At 38.9% G+C, this 18,312-nt stretch overlaps 1 protein-coding gene across 1 annotated transcript in view; it reads left to right on the forward strand.

The window, feature by feature from the left end:
- Window positions 1–18,312, forward strand: part of LOC124548715 (sodium leak channel non-selective protein) — a 436,855-nt gene that overhangs the window by 282,752 nt on the left and 135,791 nt on the right. Inside the window, exons 17-19 of the mRNA XM_047125188.1 lie at window positions 8,062–8,241; window positions 8,386–8,638; window positions 16,332–16,499. Of these exons, the coding sequence (XP_046981144.1) occupies window positions 8,062–8,241; window positions 8,386–8,638; window positions 16,332–16,499 (601 nt within the window). The remainder of the gene's footprint in view (window positions 1–8,061; window positions 8,242–8,385; window positions 8,639–16,331; window positions 16,500–18,312) is intronic.

Raw genomic sequence — 18,312 nt, forward strand, 5'->3', positions numbered from 1 at the left:
CAGGCTGTGGCTAAGCCATGACTCCGCAATATCCTTTCTTTCAGGAGTGCTAGTTCTGCAAGGTTCGCAGGAGAGCTTCTGTAAAGTTTGGAAGGTAGGAGACGAGGTACTGGCAGAAGTAAAGCTGTGAGTACCGGGCGTGAGTCGTGCTTCGGTAGCTCAGATGGTAGAGCACTTGCCCGCGAAAGGCAAAGGTCCCGAGTTCGAGTCTCGGTCGGACACACAGTTTTAATCTGCCAGAAAGTTTCATATCAGCGCACACTCCGCTGCAGAGTGAAAATCTCATTCGGGAATAACATTCGTATTTTTCCTTGTCACAAATATTTCACACTTTGCGCAATCACAAACATCTCCTAAAGTTTCCAGAATGAGATTTTCACTCTGCAGCGGAGTGTGTGCTGACACGAAACTTCCTGGCAGATTAAAACTGTGTGCCCGACCGAGACTCGAACTCAAGACCTTTGCTTTTGCGGGCAAGTGCTCTACCATCTGAGCTACCAAAGCATGACTCACGCCCAGTCCTCACAGCTTTACTTCTGCCGGTATCTTGTCTTGGTAGAGCACTTGCCTGCGAAAGGCAAAGATCCCGAGTTCGAGTCTCGGTCGGGCACACAGTTTTAATCTGCCAGGAAGTTTCATCTCCTAAACTGTCCTGTCACTAACACATCCATAAACTTGATGCTATAGCGATAGGCAAATTGATAACCTCTTTCCTGATCACCTTCACAGTCACAATTACATCACTTCCTGGAAAAAATTGTGTGAAATGTACTTGACCCATCATTATTGTGTGGTGAAGCTAAAAGTTGCAAGTTATGTTTTCAGTGCCAATCGTGGTTTACATCAGCATTTCCTCTCTCATGTCTTCCCTGTCTGCAGTGGCCATTACCCACAGTGTGACTGACTGATTTTTTTTTGTGCCACTTATAACTCATACAGTCACATCAAGTATCAATAGGAAGAAAACAAGATGAAGTCAAGTGAGACGTCAAGTAAGAATGTAGAATCAAATAAACTTCACAGGGAAGAAATGTAAAAACAGGGAATTTTTAGCATTGATCTCTATGGCTTTTTCATAGGTGCTACAAACTTACGTTGCAGAATTCTGGATCTACCTTTGAAATGGAGCTAACATATTGAATTTTTCTGTAGACTTAGGTGAAAGTCTGCTACTGATCTCAAGAAAATTGATCTGACGTAGCACTCTCATTTGCGATTGCACTGTACCAGCGATAAAGACAGACTAACAACAGTTTCATAAACAGTTCAAGATATCAAAAAGAGATTTTGGCAAATGATAGAAGGCGAAGAGAAGAGTATTTTGCCATATGGTCATCATGCAGCACTTCATGATCTAACATGTTATTCCACTAACTAAAGACTTTTTTTTTTATGAAAGTATGTAATTTTTAAGGGCAACTGATAGCTTGTGAAATGAGAAATTCTATGGCTTTTGGAACAACATAACAGAAGGCATTTCATATTTATTTTGTGTTGAGGATGTGCTTTTTCATAAGATACTGACCTTACTTTTCCTCAGTTCCTCACTTAATAAAACACTGTTTCAGAATTCTCATGCAATTGCCTCTGCATAACATGTTAGTAATATGAGCTTGTGTAAACTCCACTGTATTTTAGCAAAAGAAGCAAATTTTAAGATGGCAACGAGAGAAATATATAGGTTTTACTCAAAGTTCGCCTCTCTTGATTTTTCTCTGAATGTTACAAATGGTTAACAAGTCAGGAGAAAATAAATCGCTGCATTTTTGACAGAATTCTTCATAGATACCAACCAAATCAGAGATGACATCTTTCTGAATGGTCACCATGCAAGTGTTGGCCTGGAGAGGGCCCACTTAATATTTACAAAAAATCCAAGTGTAAGCTTTAGTTTAGAATGGCACTTCCCCTACATTGCCTTTCTGCAACCCCCACCACTACCGTTCTCCCCAGGCATGCCCTGCTGTCTGCACATCTACTGGCCATGGTATTGTGTGCAGCCTCTACATGCTGGCTGGTGCTCATGCATATGCGCCGGCTGAAAGTGCCAAAGCTATACCAACTGAGGTGTCACTAGCTTAGGTTGCGTGGCATGAACCACAGTAGCTGTAGCAGGGTCCAGTGTCAGATCCCATGAACCTTCTGCCAGGCTCTTGTTTCTCAAAGGTTTTGATCTTGATTCATGGCGAAATTTTTTGGATCTCTAAATACAATCTCCCTATTAAATTTCACATGGTCCTATTCCATATCTCATGCCACATTCCTTGATGTTGACCTCATTCTCAGTACCATCCTGGACATTAACGTATTAATCAATTACTCTGACATGGCTATGACTTCTAAAATAATGCACTGAAATGAGATCCATTCTGTCTGATATTTTGCCCACACCGACTAGAATAGCTTTTGCATTTGAACAACCTTTTATCATTATTTTTAAAATTTATTATATTTTTGCAGTTTTATTTTAACTGCCGACTTTATTATAGTAGTTTTTTCCTCTTACAATGGACAGATTTCAATAAATATTAAATATTAACAGGATATTAAATATTAAAGATGGTGATTTGATGTTGCTAATTGTACCAAAGTAGTACTGCAATTTAATTTGAAAAGTTTTAACACTTTCAACACTGCCCTCTTTACACCCAGCACTTGGCTGTGAACTGGCATATTTAATGGATGTTTGAAATTAAATTGCAAAAAACAGAAAAATGATAGGAATATGGTTCTTGCATCATTTAAAAGGAAAACGTAAGAGCTTTACGTGAACGTGAGTTTATTTTACAATATAAAATACAAATGGGTGTTATAATTAAAAAAAGAAAACACAAAACTATTGTGGATAAAAAAAATTTACATGTTCTCTCTCTTGAGTAGTGCCATTATTACTGTATCTAAATTTAAAACAAAATATCACTGGACTGTCTAACTGCAGGTACCTGTAAACTAGAGTATTTTAATAGTCCAGATGTAGTTAGCCTTTGTGTGAAAATCCTGAAAACACTGTGGGACGCAAAGGCCAACGCCACAGTCCTTGCACCACCATCTACTTTCCTTCCTAATGCGCTTACCCGTCTCTTTCTACCCCCTGTCTGAACATACTTTGCAATACCTAGTAATATTCACCTTGTTTGCAGTGGGTGGGACCTTCTCTGGAAAGTGCCTTGCAAATGTCCTCTCAATTTGTGAGGATTAAGCGGCTTGTTGCTGAAAAATATTTCCTCCCTTCTCAGCCAATTTCTTCCCCACTCTGTGAATAAAGTCTACTAGGGATACATTCTTGCTAGTGTTCTCTTTATGTAAAATAAAACAGTTGACAGTTGACACCATAAACAAGTGGAAAAACAGATTTTACCACCACTTCAAAGTTTTCCGGGCAAACGGATAATAGCTGGAGAACTGATCTGCTCTTCAACCCCAGCTTTATTCTTATTGTAATCAATAATAACATCTGGCTTTACAATTTCTGCTATTCCACCTTTGGCCCTCATTTGAATACTAGTGCTGGTAGACTTATGCTTTGTGGAAAGACAAAAAACATCTCGTTTTGACTTCCACTTCACTGCCAAGAGATGGTGTTTCCTTTGAAAAACTTTTTTTGTTTTTTGTTTTAGTGTTTCAAATATTCGTCGCAAACCTTTCCTGTTTTTCATTACAGTTCCCACTCCAAGAGCTTTATTTTCCCATAACATGTCCAAAAGAGATGGACTGATGTAGTACCTATTCATATAAATGCAATGTCCTATGCCAAAGTACTGTGAACACAATCTTTTTAAGAGGCCCTGGATACTGTAGTCAACAGTGCCTGCGGAACCTGTATGTACATCGCAGTCCTATGCCAAAGTACTGTGAACACAATCTTTTTAAGAGGCCCTGGATACTGTAGTCAACAGTGCCTGCGGAACCTGTATGTACATCGCAGTTTAGCATACAACCAGTTGACGAATCGCAGAGAGCACACAATTTTATTCCATATTTATTGGGTTTGTTTTTCATGTAAACTCTGAAGCTTGTTCTACCACGAAAGGGATACATTGCCTCATCTATTGTCAGATTCATGCTTGGACAAAAACTAATTTTGCTTTTATTCACAAAGAAATCAAACAAAGGCCTCACTTTGTGAAGTGGGTCATGCTTTTCTTCACCTCTGCTAATGAACGTAGCATTGTCATTCAAGTGTAACATCGACAATGTAGCGCACAATCGATCGCGACTCAACAATTTGCTCGCAAATTCTGTCTGTGGAAACGTGTCTGTTGACCAATAATCACTGATTTTTGGCAATTTGACGACGCACATATGCAAAATAATACTGGGAGACCAGTAAATCTCTTGCAATTTTACTGCAGACCACTTATGCCAAACAGCTACCTTTGTGTTTCATTGTCGTAATAACGTTACCAGCGTACAGATTCGTTTCACTTTTGGTGAGCCGAATAAGGTCGTCATCAAAGAAATAACTAAAATATTGAAGCTCCTCAGTGGCATCTGAAAAATGCGATGCTATGCCGACTACTTTCTGGAAATCCGGCAGTGCTGGCTGACCATCTGGTTCCGACCAATCTTACTCTTTGTGCTCAGTGAGCCACACACGACCAGGTACCACAGATGGTGACTGATGGTCTGTACCATTGTCTGCATAGAAAAAAAAATAATGCTAAGATTGCTACTAAAAGGTACTAAATGCAAGTGAAGTAATGAACACTACAAAATGCGGTAATGAACTCTTCACTTTATGAACAATTGAGACGTATACGTAGCTGAATCGTCACTTGTACTTTCGTCTTGAGAGTACAAATCCTCTTTGTCAGAATCGTCAACTTCAGATCCTGCATCTACATAAAGAATATCTAAGATCTCTGCCTCCGTCAACTCGTTGCGCGATATTTCCACGATGTGAATCAACTGCAGGTAACTTCGTCTTTGCAGTGCTCACAGCTGCTCCCAGGATGAGATAGCCGATAATTGCTTGCCTCTTGCGGAAGAAGAGTGATATACCTCCACATTAGTTGACGGAGCTGCTTCGGAGACGCACTAAACGCGCTTACGGAGCCAAATAAAGGCTCGCCCGTACGGTATACGGGCGCCGTCGCCAACGTCAGGGCGGCCGTGCCCGTATGGCATACGGGCACCGTGCTGTAAGTGTTAACAAACAGTGGTTTCCCCAAAATTTATCATTTATATTGTTCAATAAAAACCCAGTTTCATAACAACACTGTCTCTTCTTTACTCTCCTTACTGTAATTATGTTAATATTTATATAATAGGGCCCACAAGCCGTATTAGTACACTACAATGTTTTTTATCCCTAGTTTCACAACACGCATTAGTAAACTTGAAAGAATTTTCCTTCATGATATATTAAGTATGTCATTTTCAGCTAAATATTTCTGATAATATTTGTAACTGATTAAAAAATATTTGTTTTAAAATTAATTTCATCATGAACATGGAAGCTCAAATGAAAATCTGGTTTATTTCACTTTTAAGTTTTGCCTCTTGATTTACAACCAACAGGAAATAATAAACATTGAAATAAACTGGACTCACAATTAAAGTCCTTGTTGAAATAAGTGTAACAAATGTGTACTAATATAAAGTAGATGAACAGTAATGGATCTGACCATATTGATGTTAATAAGAGGAGAGTTAAGATAATTATGTCACACTGTCTTCCCACATAGATGTAGATTTTCAGTAGTTTCTATAATTCTAATAATATGAATTACTGGGAGGGGGGGGGTGGTTAGAAATGGACGCATCTTATTTCATCTCACAGAGAGCAAGGTGGAACAATTACTAGACGCTGGACTTCTACTGGGGATCTTAATGTTTCCTTTGAAAAGAAATGTCTGATTTCCTCCTCATCCATCCCCAAACTGAACTAATGTTCCATCTCCTCAATCATGTCATTGATGATATGTTATACCCAAATCTTCCTTCCTCTGATTTAATTCTTATGCCAGTCCATTATAATGCTGTGTCTCCATGGCTGCGTCATCAGCTGGATGTTAAATCCTAACATTTTTTCATAGATTACTGCTTCATTTTTAACCCATTTTTTGCTGTCATTTACTTAGCCTATTATTAAATTTATGTTCCTTCTTACTCTATAATGTAGTCTTTCAGGCAATATTTTGTTATACAATTCCTGGCCATAAAAATAACCACACAGATTACATTGCTTTGCATTCCTCTCTAGATTTTTCTAGTTTGCCTTTCATTCTGACATTTCAGGATTCATTTAAAAATGTCTTTGTTCCTACCTGTCCAGTGATTTACTCTTGAATTTATTTTCTTGATTTTCATTTTCATAATGCCTGAGGATGTGTTTCGTTTCATCAAAATTATTAAAGCTATATTATGATGATACAATATTGTGTGAAAATGTAAATAGATCAGTAAGTGAACAAAGAAAATTTCAAACAAATTTGTCATTTTACACCTATCTGCTTAAAAGGGACTTAACAACATGTTAAGAGTAAAGTCCAATCACCAAACAGGAAAGGCGTGAGTTGTTGAGAGGCATTCAAAAAAGAAGGAAAAATTGTTTCTTTCAGATGAATCATTTGACGAACTAAAGTACACACACGAGCGCGCGCACGTACACACACACACACACACACACGCACACACACACACACACACACACACACACACACACACACACACGCACACAAATGCCACTATCTTGTGCTGGCTGAACACACAATGGTGGGATTGCAGTTTGGCACATAGACTGGGGTGATTAGTTGTGTCGGGTGGGATGGGTAGAAAGACAAACAGGCAGCAAGCAGGAGGAGGAGATGGGAAGGGGTAACTGGTTGCTTGTAGAGGCAGTCGGTCTGCAGCCTAGGAATACAGGAGAGAGAGGCAGCAGGTACGTGGGATAGCAATGTGACACGAGTACCGAAGCTAGTGATTTCGTGCCATGCTTGATAATAATGACATGGAGGCATGGCCAAGAATGGAGTTGCCTTTGTTGTGATATGCCACTGAGCACAATATTTTTAAGTTCAGTGGCTGCGTCAAAAACCTGTGCCATCTGCATCCTTCTCTCCAGCACTAGTTTTTATGAACTACAAAGATAAGAGTTATCCTTATGACATGTTCTACATCTACATCAACATTGATACTCTGCAAGCCACCCAACGGTGTGTGGCGGAGGGCACTTTACGTGCCACTGTCATTACCTCCCTTTCCTGTTCCAGTCGCGTATGGTTCGCGGGAAGAACGACTGTCTGAAAGCCTCCGTGCGCACTCTAATCTCTCTAATTTTACATTCGTGATCTCCTCGGGAGGTATAAGTAGGGGGGAAGCAATATATTCGATACCTCATCCAGAAACGCACCCTCTCGAAACCTGGCGAGCAAGCCACACCGCGATGCAGAGCGCCTCTCTTGCAGAGTCTGCCACTTGAGTTTATTAAACATCTCCGTAACGCTATCACGGTTACCAAACAACCCTGTGACGAAACGCGCCGCTCTTCTTTGGATCTTCTCTATCTCGTCCGTCAGACCGATCTGGTACGGATCCCACACTGATGAGCAATACTCAAGTATAGGTCGAACGAGTGTTCTTTACTCTTGTAATCCTGTAGCATGAATCTCTGCTAACCCACTGCAACTCCACTCTCGGCCCAACAGACTCCCTCTCCCTTGTCCTGTCACCTGCTCCCAACAGTCACCTCTGTGTCATTCTTATCAAGCACCACTTGAATTCCCGGCCGGAGTGGCCGAGCGGTTCTAGGCACTTCAGTCTGGAACTGCGCGACCGCTACGGTCGCAGGTTCAAATCCTGCCTTGGGCATGAATGTGTGTGATGTTTTTAGTGGTGTGTGTGTGTGTGTGTGTGTGTGTGTGTGTGTGTGTGTGTGTGTGTGTGTGTGTGTCTGGGAGGGGGGAGTTTCTGTTATTCAATGATTAGTCTCATTTACTCCTAAATTATTTGCGGTCTGCCAGAACTTTCCTTACCATATTTAACAACATGTAGTTGAGGAGGCAATATGTAAAATAGTTTTTATGTCTTCAGCTTAATTAGTGTTTTCTTTCATTTAAGGAATCAGCGGGAAGATGATTTGCGGGAAAATCATCCTTTCTTTGATACACCATTGTTCTGTGTCCCAAGAGAGAGCAAATTCCGCAAAGCGTGTCAGCTTATAGTTTATGCTCGCTATGATGCCAGGCTGAAAGATCCTTTGACAGGAAAGGAAAGGAAAGTACAATACAAGAGACTTCAGTAAGTCCATTAAAATGTTTATTACTATTATGATGATTTTTACTATTATTATTATTATTATTATTATTAATATTATTATTGCACTGCAGATACAAAATATAGTGGCTAAAGAAATAATTTTAATGCTTGTTATTTCTTTTGAAGCAACTTTCTTGGATTGGTTACATACCTTGACTGGGTAATGATATGTGTTACCACCTTATCATGCATTTCAATGATGTTTGAAACACCAACATATCGAGTCATGGAAACTCCAGCTCTCCAAATCGCTGAATATGGATTTGTTATTTTCATGAGTCTTGAACTGGCTCTGAAAATATTAGCTGATGGTTTGTTCTTCACACCCAAAGCCTATATCAAAGATGTTGCTTCTGTGTTGGATGTCTTCATTTATGTGGTAAGTATTGTCAACTTTCATATGATAATATATTTAATTTATACTTTTCATTTACATCTGCAGTTAATCGAAATTATTGAACTTCTTTCTCTTTTCCACTTCAGCTGCTCGAAATCATTGCATTATCCTTCTTATCCACTCACATTCACAAATTGATAAACCCGGAAGACCCAAGAAAGAACACAATGCATAGCATTAACATGCGATCTAGAAGGTATCCTCACAACTTGTTGACAGGTTAATTAAAAGTTTCTGAAGCAAGTTTATAAGTTTGTTTACATTAGTGTTTAGTTACGTATTAGTACAGGTTACAAAACTATTGTGTTGTTGAAGTTATTTTCTGCTTTTGTGTTATGTTTTACTATCAAACCATGTGTGACAAGTGTGGAGGTTGCTGTAGAAATTTGAAAGAGGGGGTGTTCTGTATAGACTGTAGGTTGTAGTTTCATTGAGGCGAGTGCAGCGGAGAGGAAACAAGGGTAGATAATGAGGCTCTTCCATGGCAGTGTAGGTTATGTGGATAGGACACAAAAATCACGGAACAGGAGGCAAAGATTTGTGCCCTTAAGGCTGAATTAGAAATTGCGAATTTAGAATTATGTAAGCTAAGGGAGGAAAAGGACTCTGGGCACTGGGAAAAGGTAACAAGCAAAGGGCAAAAAAGGGAAACAATTTCTACATCCTCCAAATTGGCAATTATTCTAATTGCAAAAGTTGCTGAACCTAGTCACTTTAGGAGATCCAAAATATGAATCTTCCAATTAAGATTCTCATCTGTATGTACACCCTAAAACTGAATGCTCTACCCTGGCTACTGACTTCTTTTGATGTGTTATATTTATTGATGGAATTATACTTTTTGCAGCAGAAAATTGGATGTACTGTGTTTTTTCAAAGTTCAGAGAAAGCCCATTTGCAGAAAACCAATTAGTAACTTTTCCTAAGACCTTCTTTGTGTCATTTTCTATCGGACTTTCTTTTACTGGATTAATAATTATGCTTGTATCATCAGCAAACAGTATCAGTTCAGCATCTTGTTTCACATAAGAAGGGAGGTCATTCACATATATCAAAAACAGGAGGGGACCCATGATCGAACCTTGTGGAACACTTAATGTAATTTCACCCCAGTTAGATGAAGTGGCAAACTCCTTTGAATTACTTGAAGCATATAAAGACACTTTTTGCTTCCTGTTCTGTAGATATGACTTAAACCACTCATATGCTGTTCCATTTATACCATAGAATTGTAATTTCTCTAACATAATGTCATGGTTTACACAATCAAATTCTTTGGCTAAGTCAAGAGTAGTCCTACTGGCGATGTTTTACTATTTAAAGCCTCTATTATGTGGACAGTGAAATTGTATATTGCTGTCTCAGTGGAACAGCATTTCTGAAATCCGAACAGTGATTTACCAAGTATCCCATTACTGTTGAGATGTCGAATCACTCTTGAGTACATTACTTTCTCAAAGATTTTTGGAAATGGTGTATGCAAGGATACTGGCCAGTAATTATTGACATCTGTAGTTTCCCCCTTTTTGTAGAGAGGCCTGACAATGGCATATTTTAACCTGTCTGGAAAAATACCCTGAGTCAGTGATGCATTACATATGTGACTCAAAACATCAGCTGTAATTGCCCCACATTGTTTTAATAACTTGTTAGAGATGTCATCTACTCCAACAGAACATATATTTTTCAAAGATTTAATAATTTTCTGTATTTCACAAGAGATTGTTACATGAAACTTAATCTGACTAAAAATTTTCAAAACTGACTCTTTCATGTACTGCCTGGCTTTTTCTTTTGAACTATTCTCACCATTTTTTTCTCCTACACTTAAGAAGTGATTGTTAAATACATTGGCTACCTGTGTACTATTGGTTAAGATGGTCTCATTCTCTTTAACAGTAATACTACCTACCCCAGTGGTTACTTTTCATGTCTCCCTTCTAACAACATTCCATATTGATTTGATTTTATTGCTTGAGTTGTTAATTTCTTCTCTAACATACATATTTCTTGATTTCCTTACAACTTTTCTCAGTATGTTACAATAATTTTTATAGTGTAAAACTACTTCTGGATCTTTACTAGTTCTTGCTGTCTCATACAGTTTTCTTTTTCTTTCTGAAGACACTTTAATACCTGTAGTATTCCAAGGTTTCTTTGAAAAGTTTGTGGTGTTACATTTAGTAATTTTCTTTGGAAAACAATGTTCAAAAAGGGATATAAATTTATCAAGAAATATGCTGCATTTATCATTATATACATCTTCCCAGTTTACATTTCCTAAACTTTCTCTGAAGTGATCTATAGGTTCCAGGTTGAGCACCCTCACACTTTTACTTAATGCTTTCTGAAGTGTACTCCCTGTTAGGTTTTGTAATTTAATCAATTGTGCATCATGGTCAGATAATCCATTTACCACAGGGAAAGCATGTGTTTGTTCTACATCCTCTTGCTGTACAAATACGTTATCTATTAGAGTACTACTGTCCTGAGCTATACATGTAGAGAAATTGATCACTGATTCTAAGTTATATGTTGTTAACAACACTTCTGGTTCACTTTTCCTATTAGAATTGCTTAGAAAGTTAACATTGAAATCACCACAGATTAATAACTTCTTCTTTTTGTCTGACAGACAGCATAATAGGGAGTCACACTTTTTTTATGAATAGTTCCCAATCTCCTAGTGGAGACCTGTACACTGTTGCTAATATCTACACAACATTATGTAGCTGAAGTTCACATGCACAAACCTCAAAGTGCTGATCAACACAAAATCTGCTTACTTCAACAGTTCTGTATTTTTACCCTTCTTTTAAGAAAATGGCAACTCCTCCTTTATCCATACTAGATCTACAAGTGTAAGATTCTAAATTATACCCATTTATACTGACATTTTCCATCCCCACGGTTACATGGTGCTCAGACAGACAAAGTATATCAATCTCTTCCTTATTTTTGAGATCATCTAAACATATTATCAGCTCATCTACTTTATTTTTTATTCCCATGATATTTTGGTGAAGTAAGTTGATACCACCCTTAGCTTTAACCCTATTTACTGCACATGAAGTTTGTTTTCTTCTATTTTCCTTGGTTGTTGTCTGTCTAGGAGTTGGCTTTTACCTAAAAACCTGTCTGCCTGGTCGCAATAACCACAGGGATCACCCCTTGTGTGACTGTAGCCCCCCTTACAGTATCTGCTAATAGAGAAGCTAACTTATCTTTCCCCTTTCTATTAAGGTGCAGGCCATATGTAGTGTAACCCTACCTACGAATAGTATCAACTGGAACAACACTCATGTGAGACTTTGTCAGTGTCTGGAGCATCCCATTCAGCTCAGTGTTAACATGCCTTACAGCAGTGTTTGCCCAGGGCTGATCATGGCACTGAAAGACCTCCACAAACCCCACATTTGTGTGCCCAGTTTCTGCTCCTATTTTATCCAGGTCACTCCTAATACTATATCTTGGATTCATAGCCAGGCTGTTTCCTGCTCCCCCAACTATAATTACCTGATCTTCCTTCTCAAAGTCCTTGCATAGCTGACCTACGTTTTCTGTCACCTGGCTAAGGCTAGCACTTGGTTTCACAAAACTTGTGACCTGGTACTCTGTCCCTAATTTCTCCTGAAGCTGTTGGCCCACACTCCTCCCATGACTGCTACCTATAAGCAGAATTCTTCTTTTCCTATCCTGGTTTGATCTCGACATGTCTTTTTTCTTTAAGCTAGTATTCTGCTTCAACCTACATTCAACTACATCTGAATAAGGTCCTTCCTCCACTACTTCAGATAGCAAGCCAAACTAATTTGCTAACTGAGTTTCAGAAGTTTAATTTCTGATGTCATACAGAATAATATTCTGCGGCAAATCAACACTTAGGCAAAAGGTATTCACTGCTCAAAAGACAGTAGTTAGAATAATGTGTGTGGTTCCTAGTCGCACATCTTGTAGGCATCTGTTTAAAAGGTTAGGAATTCTTACATCTGCTTCACAGTACATTTATTCAGTAACGAAATTTTTTCTCAACAACATGGACCAGTTTAAAATCAACAGCAACTTTCATGTTTACAATACCAGGAAAAATAAAGATCTACACTATCCTTTACTTAACCTATCTTTGGCACAGAAAGGGGTAAAATATGCTGCTATAAAACGTTTGAAAACATCTACATCTACATCCATACTCCGCAAGCCACCTGATGGTGTGTGGCGGAGGGTACCTTGATTACCTCTATCTGTTCTCCCTTCTATTCCAGTCTCTACATCTATCTACATCTACATTTATACTCCGCAAGCCACCCAACGGTGTGTGGCGGAGGGCACTTTACGTGCCACTGTCATTACCTCCCTTTCCTGTTCCAGTCGCGTATGGTTCGCGGGAAGAACGACTGTCTGAAAGCCTCCATGCTTGCTCTAATCTCTCTAATTTTACATTCGTGATCTCCTCGGGAGGTATAAGTAGGGGGAAGCAATATATTCGATACCTCATCCAGAAACGCACCCTCTCGATACCTGGCGAGCAAGCTACACCGCGATGCAGAGCGCCTCTCTTGCAGAGTCTGCCACTTGAGTTTGTTAAATATCTCCGTAACGCTATCACGGTTACCAAATAACCCTGTGACGAGACGCGCCACTCTTCTTTGGATCTTCTCTATCTCCTCCGTCAACCCGATCTGGTACGGATCCCACACTGATGAGCAATACTCAAGTATAGGTCAAACGAGTGTTTTGTAAGCCACCTCCTTTGTTGATGGACTACATTTTCTAAGGACTCTCCCAATGAATCTCAACCTGGTACCCGCCTTACCAACAATTAATTTTATATGATCATTCCACTTCAAATCGTTCCGCACACATACTCCCAGATATTTTACAGAAGTAACTGCTACCAGTGTTTGTTCCGCTATCATTGTTGTTGTTGTGGTCCTCAGTCCTGAGACTGGTTTGATGCAGCTCTCCGTGCTACTCTATCCTGTGCAAGCTTTTTCATCTCCCAGTACCTACTGCAACCTACATCCTTCTGAATCTGCTTAGTGTATTCATCTCTTGGTCTCCCTCTACGATTTTTACCCTCCACGCTGCCCTCCAATACTAAATTGGTGATCCCTTGATGCCTCAGAACATGTCCTACCAACCGATCCCTTCTTCTGGTCAAGTTGTGCCACAAACTTCTCTTCTCCCCAATCCTATTCAATACTTCCTCATTAGTTATGTGATCTACCCATCTAATCTTCAGCATTCTTCTGTAGCACCACATTTCGAAAGCTTCTATTCTCTTCTTGTCCAAACTATTTATCGTCCATGTTTCACTTCCATACATGGCTACACTCCATACGAATACTTTCAGAAATGACCTCCTGACACTTAAATCAATACTGGATGTTAACAAATTTCTCTTCTTCAGAAACGCTTTCCTTGCCATTGCCAGTCTACATTTTATATCCTACAATAAAGGATCCTTCTTTCTATGTATTCACAATACATTACATTTGTCTATGTTAAGGGTCAGTTGCCACTCCCTGCACCAAGTGCCTATCCGCTGCAGATCTTTCTGCATTTCGCTACAATTTTCTAATGCTGCAACTTCTCTGTATACTAAAGCATCATCCGCGAAAAGCCGCATGGAGCTTCCGACACTATCTATTGTCTATTGTTCATGGAAAGAAGGATTGTCGATATACTTCTGTGTGGGCTCTAATCTCTCTGATTTTATCCTCATAGTCTCTTCGCGAGATATACTTAGGAGGGAGCAATATACTGCTTGACTCTTCAGTGAAGGTATGTTCTTTAACAAAAGCCTGTACCGAGCTACTGAGCCTCTCTCCTGCAGAGTCTTCCACTGGAGTTTATCTATCATCTCCGTAACGCTTTCACGATTACTAAATGATCCTGTAACAAAGCGCACTGCTCTTCGTTGGATCTTCTCTATCTCTTCTATCAACCCTATCTAGTACGTATCCCACACTGGTGAGCAGTATTCAAGCAGTGGGTGAACAAGCGTACTGTAACCTACTTCCTTTGTTTTCAGATTGCATTTCCTTAGGATTCTTCCAATGAATCTCAGTCTTGCATCTGCTTTACCGACTATCAACTTTATATGATCATTGCATTTTAAATCACTCCTAATGCCAGATGAAATAAAATGTCTGACAGACAGCAGTAATAGTTTCAAAAACAAATTGAAATCATACCTCGTTGACAACTCCTTCTATACCGTAGATGAATCTTGAATATGAGTAAATAAATCTAGAGATATAATATATGTATTTTGTGCCATTTAAGGGAATGGGATAGATAATAGAAATATTTAGGTATAACACTATAATGTAAACAAAAAAAAGAAAATAATAAAGAAAAAAAAACTTGTTACCTGTGCACATTTCTTGTGCATTTGACACGTTCCACATTGTAACAGTTTTCCATGCTATTGATCAATGGAACACGTAACTAACTAACTAACAGGTGATTGAATGTTACAGGTACAAGATATAACCTATGATGAGTAATGGATTACGTTTACTATGTGTGTAGTCCAACATACAGAGCCATACTGACTGTCCCTGTAGGTTGTGATGCCCTCACATCACAATTCTGCATGAAAAAGGCCCTTAATTTTGTAGATCAGGCCATCCAGCATGGCTTTCAGGAACACTTAACATTGCTGGAGGTCAGCAGTAGACAGAGGGGACAGTTTTGGGGCTATAGTACTTTTGTTTAGAGCTTCCTAAGAAGTAAATGGACTGCTGTAGATATGTTATGTCCTAAGTTGTAGGTACTCATCCACTAGATCAGTTGTGTGTGGTGGTTACTATGTGTCATGTGGAACCAGCCATTACATGCACCATAAAAACTGCACATTTTCATGATGTCATCCTTGTAACTGCAGCCATTGGAGTACTCATAGAAGCATATGTGTGCTACTGACATGATGTTGTCACAGAAGTAAACACTGGTGTTACCACATTGGTCCCTTTTCACAATTTTTGCCAGGGATTTGACACTCAGAATCTCCCTCTAGGCTAAACTGCAACTCTGTGAACAGGACACTATCGTATTGTTCATAGAGATACCTACAAAAGGCAAGACACCACATACATTGAACCATGTGATACCTTTGTGAGAGGAACGCATCCACATGTTCACTGAGCGTATAACTAAACTTGTTCAGTCAGATAGAAGTTGTGAGTGAGGATACTGTGAAATCTTTACCTAGGGTAGGTGTTGTTTTTGTTGGACAAATTAAGCAGGAGGAATATCCTCTGACTTGGTAATAGTATGTGGTAAACCTTCCCTGCACTGCTGTTGAAAGTTTTCTCCCTCCTGTGTTCCTTTTTAATCCTGCTAAATGACATGATTGGAGGCATACAACTATTGTCCACCTTTCATTGACAGTGGCTGACCTCTAATTTGTCAGTGATCATTTCATGCATAATATCATCCGTATGTGTTTGCTGTGTCATCCTCAGCCCCTAACACAAGACATCTGCCCACATGGTCTGATGCACAAAGATGATCTTATACTAATGTGCCAAGTATGTCACATATTTCCACATTTCCTCTCCATAGATCAGTCCAGACAGAATAATGCAAACATACACATGTGATTGTATTTTATATTGTAAGTAAACACAATTTAAAATTTAATACTGACGATATATGTCTGTTTCAGGTGAATCTTGTTTTTCTTTGCTGGATGCCAAAGAATGTTCCACCGAATTCAGGAGCACAGCTTCTTATGATACTCAGATGTGTACGACCTCTAAGAATTTTCACACTTGTTCCACACATGAGAAAAGTAGTCTACGAGCTATGCCGAGGATTCAAAGAAATTTTGCTGGTACTGTTCTTACATCTCAGTAGGCAATAAGTTTATGTAGTGTATTCATTAAGTTATGCATAGGTTTCTCTTCAGAATGTGATTACTGCAGAGTCGTGTTAAAACATGATAAATGATGAGAATTATGCATTCAAAAACTGATATAGAATTTGATACTTAGATCAGTTTAGTGAGGAAAGTTTTGGCAGAATGAGAAAAATTTAGGAGTAAAGGAGAACACTCACTAGATAGCAACAGTGTTGAGTAGTCAACAGACACACACAAAAGAGAATGAAAACTTTGCTTGCTTTCAGAAGAAATCCTTTGAACGTGGTGCTCAGATGTGCATGTCTGTGTTTGTTTCATATGTCAGAAGTAGTGTATTGTCTGAAAACTAAGCTACAAGTTCTACATCTTATTTATCTGGCTGTCTACCACTCAAATCAACTATAGAATTCTCAGTGTTGTGTGTCCTGCTGCACAATGCAAGTAGGTACACAGGTGAGAATGTGTGGGGAGGGTGGGCGTTGATGCAGGGTGGGGGGTGGACTTGTACTGTAGCTTCCAAAAGCTGGCAAAGTTTTCATTTTCTTTTGTGAGCAGCTGTTGACAACTCAAAGCGACTTCTGTTCAGTGAGAACTTAGATCAAAGTATATGTATTTAGAAGAAAATGTCCAAAATGAAGCATGTTTGTCTTTGTTAAAGGAAAATTTTATAATAACAAGAGTGGTTATTTAGGATAATGATCATCTCAGTAATGGCAGACAAGAAATCTTTTTACCAAAAGTTTATCCTCTTTAGTCTAGCATTGCCTCCATTTGAGAAGTATTCTCCATTTGGCATTTGTCCTCTTTTCCACTCAAAGCTTTGTTTTCTTTTATATTTTGTTATGTAAGGAATGGAAAGAGTAAAGATAACCATTCATTTTATAGTTGCTTTGGATGATAGGCAACCATAAAAATAAGATATAGAGCTTATAGCTTAGCTTTCAGACAGTGTCCTCCTACACACCTAAGAAACAAACACAGTCATTCACAACTACAATGTGTAGGGGATGTTTGTTACCCCTGGAAGGCAATGAATGAAAGATAAGCTAAAAGCTCCAAATCTTGTTTATGAGTCTGGTGTTGTTCAGTACTTCAACTATCCTTATCTTCACACATTCCGCAAAATGTAATCTACCCAGTACTTTCCAGTATCATATTACTAGGATCAGTGAAATAAATACCCCAACTAAGTTCATTTGACTTTGTAGTGACATGATCCGTACAGCGAACTGGGGAATTGCTTGCAGGAGAATGGAGATGGGGTAGCACATGGCCACCACAAGTATGTACCCCGTTTCAGTATTGCCATTAAGTGAACAGAAGTACCAGTGCTTGCTAAACAACACATTATTATTCATTTTCTCACCAAGTAAAACATGAAATTAATTGACAGTTTGAAGTGTAAAGTGATGCTACTGTAAGTGTAACCCAGGTGTCAGTTGGTCCCAGAAGTTCCAAAATGGTCATGATAAAGTATAAAATCAAAGCCACAAATGAAATTTGATGACCAGTTTCAGAGAAGACAATGTATGAGTTATGTCTGAGCTTGTATAGTTTCATTGCAACATTGCTGTTGCCAAGATTGCATGATAGGTGATAGTGATTCTTGAAAGTGTCCATACAATTTTATTGGTCACACTTGGATATCGAAGAATATTGGTAACTAGGTTCCAAATCTTCTCATCAAGGCACAAAAGAATGTGCAGAAAGACATCAATCAGCATCTTCCGAATTACTCTGAACAAGAAGGAGATGTGTTCAGAACCATGTTGTGACCTGCTGCGAA

Source organism: Schistocerca americana, chromosome 1, assembly GCF_021461395.2.
Source record: "Schistocerca americana isolate TAMUIC-IGC-003095 chromosome 1, iqSchAmer2.1, whole genome shotgun sequence".
In the NCBI taxonomy this organism is placed as follows: Eukaryota; Metazoa; Arthropoda; class Insecta; order Orthoptera; family Acrididae; genus Schistocerca; species Schistocerca americana.